This window comes from Struthio camelus, chromosome 5 (genome assembly GCF_040807025.1).
Source record: "Struthio camelus isolate bStrCam1 chromosome 5, bStrCam1.hap1, whole genome shotgun sequence".
Classification (NCBI taxonomy): Eukaryota; Metazoa; Chordata; class Aves; order Struthioniformes; family Struthionidae; genus Struthio; species Struthio camelus.
This window is the reverse complement of record NC_090946.1, coordinates 70162886-70173035: the sequence shown is the minus strand read 5'-3', so window position 1 is coordinate 70173035 and position 10150 is coordinate 70162886. Positions and strand designations below refer to the sequence as shown.

Below are 10150 nucleotides of genomic sequence, written 5' to 3'. Positions count from 1 at the left end.
ATACAAGCTTAGCCTGCATTTAAGATGCAGTTATTTCTAACCTTAGGCATAATGTCACATTCCAAGACCAAATGAACTGTGCCAGGCTCCAACTTCCTGAAGCTTAATTAAGATTATGGGAGCGTTTCACAGAATGGTTATGATCATTTGAAAGGCAGAAGTTTTGAAAAGTATTTGCTGTTGTCAGGTATCCCATTAAATGGGTTTAAAATTAAGAAACACTTGAGCTATTGTATGAGATTTATGCAATAGACCATTATAGTCTTTACTGTTACTGATGCTTGGCTGTATTCTTCCTAGCTGGAAACGTTCTTTGTCTTGGCCCAAGTGTTGCAGTACTGTATTGCACATCAGTGTCTTTCTGCTTTATTTCTGATGTGGAAATCTTGCCTCGCTACCTAACCTTCCTCTAGCCTTCTGCTCTGGAAGCTGGGACCGGGCTACTTAGCATTAAATAGCTAACAGAAATCAGGCGCCAGAGCTTGCAGTTGAATTAAAATTAAATTTCTCCCATAGAGCTATTCTTGTATTTAATTTACAGTATAACTACACTACGAAAAAATAGCTCCTGGACTGTTCCCTGTAAGTCAGACCGGATTGCTTAGAAGCGTGCTGAAGGGAGAGCCACAGGCACTCGGAGCTAAAGTAGATAATTTATAACTAACTGCAAAGCATACGCCATCCCCTCATATGCATCTTCTTGCTTTAATGCAGTCCTTCGCATGTTGTAGCTGTTGCTGCCTTGTGCCTGCTGCACTCTAAAACACTGCCTGGCTCTCTAATGTGTAGCTAACGTCTAGCTTGCTGTCGCTAGCAAGCGAGCAGCAATTGCCTCTCTTCGGATTGCTGTGCTGAGCTTTGCACCTGAAACAGTTCCCAGGGCCCGGCTTTTAAAAAGAAATCTTCTAGAAGGCCGGAAGCAAAGCAAAGCATTTTGGAAAATGTTTGAAGGATTTCAACAGCTGAGCTCCAATCTCTTACCTCTTACACAAGGTTATCAAGGAGATGGTATCAAGCACACTGCCTTGTAAAGCTTGCACTGAATCAAGTCAAGCAGAAATCCCCAAGGTTACGCTTAGTGGAAAGAATTGCTCTCTAAAAAGATTGTATGACTAGCAGGACATGAGCGGTGCACACCGTTAAGCGTTCAGCCACTCCGATGCTATGTCCTGTATGCCTATCTCAGACTTCAGTTGGATTGAAATAAAGCTCATCAAGCACTGCAAAATGTGAAATATTAACAAATGACTGCCCTTAAGCCTCTAGCTGACCAGTGCTAGTGATTTCAGCTGGCTGTGACTGCATCATCTTCATGCCTTCAGTAGTCTGCTTCTGAATAAATACCTCCCTTTTATTTACTAGAAGCTCTTAGAAGTGCAGCTGATGGGACCGTTTTTTTTGGTGATGACAGGAGATGAAGTGCAGGAGCTAAGGCTGAAGGTGTGGGATGGTTAGTGGTGGCCTGAAAGAGCAGCAGCCACTGTGCTTCACATAGTTCAGCAAAAAGCTGCTGAAGTTGAAACAGTCTGACTACAGGCGCCACAGCAGAAGGCATCCAGAGGGCAATCTGGAGGACGCAGGTAGGTGAGACCCACGCCTGTCTGCAAACGAAGGCAGTGCTGTAACGCTTCTGGAGCTGCTGCTGCATAGCTGCCATTGCACTAGCACTAATACGCACATGCTCTCGAACATGACGCGCTCGTGCTCTGGTGCTGGCTGGCTGATGAATGTGAGTTACCTTCCTCTCATCGTCCCTGGTGCCTGCAGTACCAGCAAGAAAATAAACCAAAGTGAAACAGAAGTGCTAAATCTCAAAGGATTAATGAAACAAAGAAAAGCAGGGCCATGTGGACAATAAACAGTTTATTACCAATATGAACACAGATACTGTGATGCACCGACGTACCATTTTTTTTAATATTGTGATAACTCTGAGACAAAGAACTTGTTGGCTGACAACTAACGTGTCTCTGTTTCTTCTGGTGATGCCACAATACATTTCTGTTGGCAAAGGATCTTCATTTACATTGCAGACTACTAATAAAATTACTTTGAAGTAATCTATTAAAAGCAAATGGTTCACGTGTGTTCTTATCTACTACTAAAAAGAAAGGTAATACATTTAAATAAGCAAATACAAAATACAAAAAAGGCTGACAAATCCAATGTGCAGTGTCAGATGAAATCTAAAAAATCCAGAAATTTAAAATTTAATATTCTTTAGGTTAAGACTTTTAAAATGAAGCAAATCCAAGGCAGCAGCAAGCTTCAAAGTGTGCTGAGTCTGCTAATAAAAAGGGTATAAGAACAAAGACAGTGCCGGTGTCCTCTCTCACCATCTTGCATGACCTTGGTACACTTAGAAATGATCCGATCTTCCTAGCATTCTTAGTACCGTCCAAACGCTTTGCAATCATTATGTTGTACTGATTCTACTCAACTCCTGCCGTATGGCTAGAAAACCAAACCAAAAAGTTAATGCATAATGTTATTCCCCGTCCGGTGGAAAATGCTAAGTATAGAGGTTGCAGAAAGTACACGCTGGTAAAAGGATGAGTGGAGGGTAAAAGGATGAATAAGGGAAAGCAGTCAGCTGTTTGCTTGCAAACTGCAATACTGGTTTAAGAAGTTGCATCTGTGATTTACACGAATGTCTTATTTTGCATTGCAATGAACTAGGAAGGCTCTGAGGGCCAAGCTGCGAGGACGGTAATGTACAGGCGAGGCTCTGCTCAGCTGCAAACTGCCCAGCTGCTTCGTGAGCACACAGGTCTAGGGCAAGGGGACAGGGAATGGATTTTAGCTGTTCTACAGTTTCCTCTTTTTACCCTCCCGTATGAATCTAAGCTAGGGAGTGCAAAGTGCGGACAAGTCTCTTCACATGCCTTAATGTGGGCTTCAGATAAGTATTTTGCTGTGTATTTCAATAAGAGCAGTACTGTGCTGCCTTATACATCATTATGTTGGCCTGGAAAAATACATTTAGTCATACAATGCCAAGCAATTTCTAAAAACGCATTGATCCATTGCACTTTTCATTGAGTTAGGAAAAACATGTGGCTACCTGGAAGGTTCTAACCAGTGGAGAGAGCGAAGGTCTGAAATCGCTTTTCAAGCGTAGGAAGCCTGTGGGAGATGCTCTGGGAAGATTTTTTTGGTTTGCTACCTTTGCTGGGCCAACAGTTTGATACCTGAATGTCAGGTTGGCTACAAGTGATTTCACGCTCACCAGCTGTGATAAATTAACATGCAACTGGGCTACTGGCAGGCCCTTTCACATGCTCCCACCTCCGAGAAACACAGGCCAACGAATTTCTCACAGGTTAGGAGTGAAAATGCTTGTCAACAGCACAAAAATAAAGGATGGAAATACAACGTAATGATCAGCTCAGTTAGGGTAGATGCTTTTCTTCAAATACGTATATAAATCAGAGCTGCTCAAAAAAGTCTGAGAACACCATGGAACTCTCTGCAGTTCCTGTCGTCTTACCTACAGGAAATTAGTCATAAAGATGAGAAAAATAATAATTTTTCTCTTTCTTACCATCAATTATCTCCTCTTTCACTTTGTGTAACTCTCTTACAACTTCCTCCAATATTTCCTGATGAGACAAAACACAAGTCAGCTGCTCAGAATTTCCTTCTAACTGGTGGAAGAAAATGCAAGTTTAACACAGTTGTGCTGTGTCCCCCACCTCCACTGATGAGTACAGCCTAGCACTACTAAAAGCTATGTCCACAGTCCCAGGCCAAGGGCGCAGAAGATGCTGGTGTATTTACTTGCATGTTTCTGTACAGACTTTTTGATCCAACAGCAGTGAGATTGTGCTCTCCTGCTGCTCAACAACTATCCCTTCTCTAATCACCTAGTCATAGAGGAAATCAGAAGACTGAACAGCTGTTTTGCTTGTACAGCGCATGCATGGGGGAAAATGGGTAGCTCATCAACATCTTTTTTAATGTGAAAGACCTTTTTGCTCACCTGTTTCATTCGATCAAAATCTAAGGCATCCATAGCCACATCATTGCTGCTGCTCACTGGCTTCATCCTTGAGAAATGGAAATAGAGGATAAAAAAAGCCTGTCAGTTCCTTGCAATGTATGCTAAGCTATATCCACCCAGATGAAGCAGATGAAATCCACCACAGAGCAAGAAAGCATGTGTTTTACCGCTGCACTGCTCCCTCTTGTGCTTCCCAGGAGTGCCTTGCAGCCTGCTCAGCTTTAAGAGCAAGCAGCACTGCTTCCTGCACTCAACCTCACCTGTCTTCTTGCATTGAAGATGCATTGGAGAGAGAGCAAAGACTGCAATGAAACTTATACTTTTTTTTTCCAATGATTTTAAACTAGGTAACACTGAGATAACTTCAGGGGATAAAACCTACTAACAATGCATCTTATCACAACACTGGCAATCTGCAAGATGAGTGTCTGGTTTTTCTCTCTTTCACAGTTTGCTTGCTGTGCGATAACCTGGTCTTGGCCAAATAGACTTTAATCAGTTGCTAAAATAACAGTATAATTCAGGTTAGAAAAAGATTACTAGTAAAATAATAATCCAGTAATCATTTCCTTGGAAGGCCTGACTTGAGCAGAGTTTATCGATAATACTGTGTAGCAGATGTACTTTTTCTTGACCAAGAAATATAAATAACTTACCCTTAATGTCTGATACACGTGGGTGTTATCAGTCATCCAGCTCAAAGGAGTACATTAGTCAAGTGAGCTGAACTCTGTGTGACCTTTTTTTTAATCAGTAATTCTAAAACATCTCAAAAAATGAATCATAGTATATAATTTGTAGCAGAAATTTCTACAAATTTTTACAAAAGAACTTTGCTATCATCTTTGGTCCCAAACTGGGGGGGTGGTCAAGATTTCACTGATGCAAGGGGTATTGCTTGGGTCTTGCAATCCTTCCTTGGGAAAATCTTTTGCGTTTCCTACATTTTCACAGTTAAGTTGGGAGTAAAGATAGATACAGATGCCATCAGTTGAACAGGAACAAAACCAGGCCACAGCTGAGAGCTTTCAGAGCCTGCTCCCTCACCGCCCCCCCCCCCCCCCGCCCAGCCATATAAGCAGGCAAACATTCAACGCTATTCTACGTGTGACGCTACGAATGGAGTTCTCCACTGAACTCTTCCCAGGATGAATGGCATTACAGATGATAGCTGGTGAAAACTTGACTACTGCTTTAAATCGCCCACGTTTCATTCCCATTTGCAAGGATAAATAACGTTCTTTTCTGTTTCTACTGGAAACTCTCACATGTTTCCTAGAACCATGATGTCGCATTGGTTTTAGGAGAGCTGGAGAGACTATATTTTGCTCTACACCAATGCATCCCTTTGCATGTTAGGGCAGGGAATATCCCAGCATCTTTAACATAGCAGTAAGCCTGGGCAGGTATCTGCCATTGGCAACTTTCTCTCTGCAACCTATTAGCACTGTAGTACAAGTAACAGTGTAAAATAAAGAACACTTCTCTGCAGTAAACGCTAATGAGTAAGCCTGTGGTTTACCTCCTTCTCCAGCTTATCCTTTCATCTCAGTGTATAGTGCTGCAGTAATACAGGGTGGTCCTGGATCTGGAACTCTTTTTAGCTGTCCAATATCAAAATTTAATCTCAAAATCTATGGGTAAGAATGGGGTGATACTGCAGCTTGGCTGCTTTGACTGACAGAATTGCTGAATTCCTGCTTTCGGCTTCTCTGCTCTTAACTGCTGCCAGCTTTTGCCCTCAGTACTTTTGAGTGCCCTGCATGGTGGCTGGGCCTTTCTACCGTTTGATGTTGTTAACTGTGGGATCTTCTAAATCCTTCTGCACTACGCTTTGCTCTCCTTTCCCATGCAGCCACTGCAGCTGCATGGAAGAGTTAACTTCCCTTTGCCAAGTTGCAGACCTTTCTGATCATTTCTGGCTCTGCTTTCAAGTTTCTCCAGAGGCTGGAAAACGAAAATCATCAGTCTCCTATTTGCAGGGTCATCCCAAAACTGCTGTCGTTTTGGAGCAACAAAAAGATGCTCCAAATCATGTCTTCCACATGGCACAGCACACTGCCAAGCCTGTGCCTCTAATTCAAGACTGCATATGCCTTAAGCACTTGCTTAAGTTTAATTAACTTCTGTGATGCACGTGCCTTCCTGAACAGGGGGCTGTTTCCATAGCAGAAGCCTTTGATACAATGCATTTTGCTTGCACCTTGTTTCAGCTGTACTCAGGCCAAATTTGTGCAGTGACAGACAAAGCAGATTGTAACAGAACGAGCAAAGATGTGACAAAGACGAACATTAGTGCCGAATGATGTGATTTCCCAAAGGACAAGCCAAGACAATTAAGAAGCCAGGCCGTTAGCCAGTACCTAGAAGACACGTGGGATTGTGTGGGGCTCTTAGCTTCACAGCTCTTCACCACTGATGGGTTTCTACAGCAATGGAATGAAAGGAGACGTGAGTTGTGCACATGCCACGGGGACAGCGGGGCTACCCAGGCTGCTAGGCAGCCGCAAAGCAACCTGTGCCGCTCACCTTGAAAGTAACGAAGATACAGGCTTTTCAACAGAATTGCTCCTTTCCCATGGCTTCTTTCCAGAGTCTGGAAAACAAAAAAATGAACATTGTTTATTCTTTTTTCTTAACAACAAAAACTCCTGAAACTGATTGTCGCAGACAGCTGCTTTTATTCAGTGAGGATGAGTGACTTAAAAAGAGCCAGGAAAGCAGGAGTGCTGAATGAGCATGGTTGCCTGTTTCACAGGGAAAGCATCGGCAAAAATCTGGTTAGTGATCCCTTTAACTAGGGACCAAATAGTTAAATTACACTAAAAGAACATGAAACTGGAAAAGGAGGAGGAAGAGCACAAATCACTTACGTATTAAGAAATGCAGACTCATTGCTGCAAGGCTTATTTTATTCCGTATAATATTTGTTAATTTATATTTTAATTTAAGAAGTCTTTTTCTTGCCTGCATAGTTTGCAGAAAATGCGGGTGTATCTGAGAAAAGACAGGTGTAGCCCCTGCTATGCAAATCTCCAAGGAATTTATTTAGTGCTGTTTACATTTCTAACTTACAGAAGATTCTCAAAAGCTGCACTACATCCCGCTATTGGAAATGTGTACTCTCATCCCAATCTTTCCTCATGAAAATTGTTCAAAATTAAGTGTACTGTTCCAGAGACTTGAACAACATACACCTTGTGCACAAGCACAAGAGTTTGCTCCTCTGTGAGGTCCTAAAAGGCTCTTCAAAAGAATTATGGGCATTCCTAGGAAATCTCTAGATCTTGTTTTTTCATTTATATGCACCTTTCTCCCGGCTTCTTTCCCTTCCCTTGCAAAGGAAGCCAATAATGGCTTTGTTTCAAAAGGAAGCTGGAATGGTTAAATGCTCATTCCCTCAGGAGAGATTTATTTTATCGTGTATAAAATCCAAGGCTGACGCAAGAATGAATTTGACTGGCTTGCAGTTTATCTACTGAGATATAATAATTTCAAATCAGCATAGGAAAAACACATTTTAGGTGCCGCCTTAATTTCACCTCGTAACTCTCCGGATCAGGTCTACTGCAAAAAGCTACTATCATAAGGAAAGATTATAGTTTAGGATGAAAACCTTAGCTGTTTAAACCAGGACAGCTACATGAGCAGAAGTGAAAGAATGGAGGTATTCACTCTTAGAGGAATCAGGTGCAGTGAAGACCCAGATCCTCAGCTATATATCTGGACCTAAATAGCTAGGTTTTCTAGCTGTTTTGTTATTTGCTCGGCTATGAAGAGTATAATGACACAATTTCATGGTGAGTACACTTTTTCAAACACTAGTCGTTTGGAAAATTTCTTTCAGTTACCACTATTGCACTCTGAACTAGGACGCTGAACTCAGATTCCAGGGGTGAGAGAGCTGACTAGGTTAAGACGACAACTAAAATAGTAGTAGTTTAATATGATACCTGAAGAATTCTGCTGTTGCTGGGTGGCGCCTCGTGTAATGGGTGAAGGAGAGGTGCTAGCATCATCCTAGGAGGAGAAAAACAAGACGTTTCTTAATTTTGGAGATGAAGTGCAGAGTCCTCTTCTACTTTGGAGACCAGCCAGAGCACAGGTGGGACAGAAACAAGCCCTAGCATATCTGACTGGCGCTGCTGCCATGGAATGGGCTGAAGCACATTTAAACTTTAACCTGTCTCTTCCTTCCATGTTAAGAGATACCACTTTTTATTTTTCATGGACACTTTTCCACTAAGAACTGAATCACTTTCATCTCTGTACACAAACCTAGGCTGAATTTCCCCTGACAAGTGCGGGCTGTTGTTGTCTACGTACAGATCATCCATTTCCCATATTTAAAGGCTCTCTGTAATACAGAAATCGAGCCGCCTGAAGAAATGCCCAGCCTTTTAGCCTAGGACAGCCACTGACTTCAGTGAGAGCAGTCCAGTTACTAACAGAATACAAGGCAAGTTAATCTATCAATACTCCTACTAACTAGAAGATTAAATACCACTTCACAGATTTGGACTCTGCTGTCTGTGACATTGACCCATATATTTGACATGTCAATATCATTTAACAGCCCTCAAAACACACTCAGGCAAAGCATTAATTTTGCATGGTAAAATGAATCTGCAGAGTTCGACAGAAGATACCCCCACCACATAGTGTACTCCACGGCACACTATAAACAGGTGCTCTCAGAAAACATCTTGGTGCTACTAAAAGTTTGGGGAGGCAAACTAAGCAGAGCTTCAAGGCAAGCGTAAATGGTAGAAAGACAGAAGAGGCTGAGTACTTCGAAGCTAAATAGCACCTTTCATCTCTGAGTGAATGGTTCCAAATCAGCTTTGGGGCCTGATTAACATTAATAGTTGCACAGCAGAATCACGGATTCAACAGGCAAATTCCAGGCTTGAAGCATCCTTCCAAGAACTCCCCCAAAATAGCTGCTTTCCTCCTTAAGCATGCAAATGCTTGTTCCTGCTCTTGCTACAGACCTCTCTGAATGGGGCGAGGCCTGTGCTTTCTGAATGCCATTCCTCTGAGCAGGAGGGAATATCTCTGGTGGGAATATCTCTGTACAGGTGACAAGCTGGATGCAGGATGCTTCAGCCTGTAGCTGCCTCAGCAGCGAGCCTCCCCGAGGGGTACAGGCCAGCCACATGAATGCGGTATGATCAGCAGCCCAGGCAAGCACGACGGGAAGGGACACAGCTCCGAGCCTGGCCTCTCCTGAAATGGGAAACATCTCCCACGCTGTACCAGTTCAGCCGGTAGAAAGAAGTTCTTTAATCTGCCGGCTGAACTTGCAGCATCTCTCACATGCATCAAGTTCACCTTAAAAGCTGCATCAAATCCAAACTCTTGTTCAATTGCTTTCGTGGACAACATACAGACAGAACAGTTAAGCATGAATGCATCGAAGTTCCCCTCCATTTATCCGACTTCCGTCTTGTTTTACCGTGAGTGTTATAAGCATGTATTTTAACTTTTGCATGGCCTAGTGGTTAATCTACTGTTCCCCTTTCCCCCTCGGAGACATGTTTTTAATGCAGGCTGGGCTCCAAAGCGAGCTCATTCTTGCTTTGCATGGAGCATGGCAACCCAGAGTTACCCCACATGGCCGATGATCCAGCTCAGCCCAGCTGAGGCCGCAAGTTTAAAGTACGAAACATGGACCTGGTCTCAGATGACTTGCCAAAAGGGTTCATGACATCTTCTTGAGGGGCAAGAGCCTACAGTACCCTAAAATATTCAGAGCACACCATGAAAAAGCACCTAGTCACCTGGTTTGGACAACATCTCATCTATGAAGAAGACGACAATTCTTCTTTCTAATGTGCTCTTACTAGAGCAACTACACTTAACTTCTGATTGCATGCACACATTTATTAATAAATTAGCAGTCATAATGACACATACATGAATGAGTACAGGCCTTTAGCTTACAAGGGAGCATATCAATTTATTTGTAAGAGGACCACAGCAAGAAATCCTTCACTTACATTTTGGCTTTCCTCTTCCTTTTTGTCAGCTGGCTTGTCTGACTGCGATGCTGCTTTCCTCCTTTGCAAAGGAATATGAAATAGGACACACAGTCAACCCTCTGGAAACACATCTCCTGTGCAAGGCACCAGTTTCCACCTGAGA

At 42.8% G+C, this 10150-nt stretch overlaps 1 protein-coding gene across 11 annotated transcripts in view; it reads right to left on the bottom strand.

Annotated features, from left to right (window-relative positions):
* Window positions 1–1844: 1844 nt before the first annotated feature.
* EVL (Enah/Vasp-like) overlaps window positions 1845–10150 on the bottom strand; it is a 153495-nt gene continuing 145189 nt past the window's right edge. For 6 of the 11 annotated variants that reach the window (XM_068947018.1, XM_068947013.1, XM_068947015.1 and 3 more), the window contains 7 exons: window positions 10006–10066; window positions 7957–8023; window positions 6533–6599; window positions 6367–6429; window positions 3983–4049; window positions 3545–3602; window positions 1845–2454 (listed from right to left, as the gene is read on the bottom strand). In XM_068947018.1, coding sequence (XP_068803119.1) covers window positions 2417–2454; window positions 3545–3602; window positions 3983–4049; window positions 6367–6429; window positions 6533–6599; window positions 7957–8023; window positions 10006–10066 — 421 coding nt within the window. In that variant the 3' untranslated portion in view covers window positions 1845–2416. The remainder of the gene's footprint in view (window positions 2455–3544; window positions 3603–3982; window positions 4050–6366; window positions 6430–6532; window positions 6600–7956; window positions 8024–10005; window positions 10067–10150) is intronic. The other 5 variants (XM_068947022.1, XM_068947019.1, XM_068947020.1 and 2 more) reach the window with 1 other exon arrangement.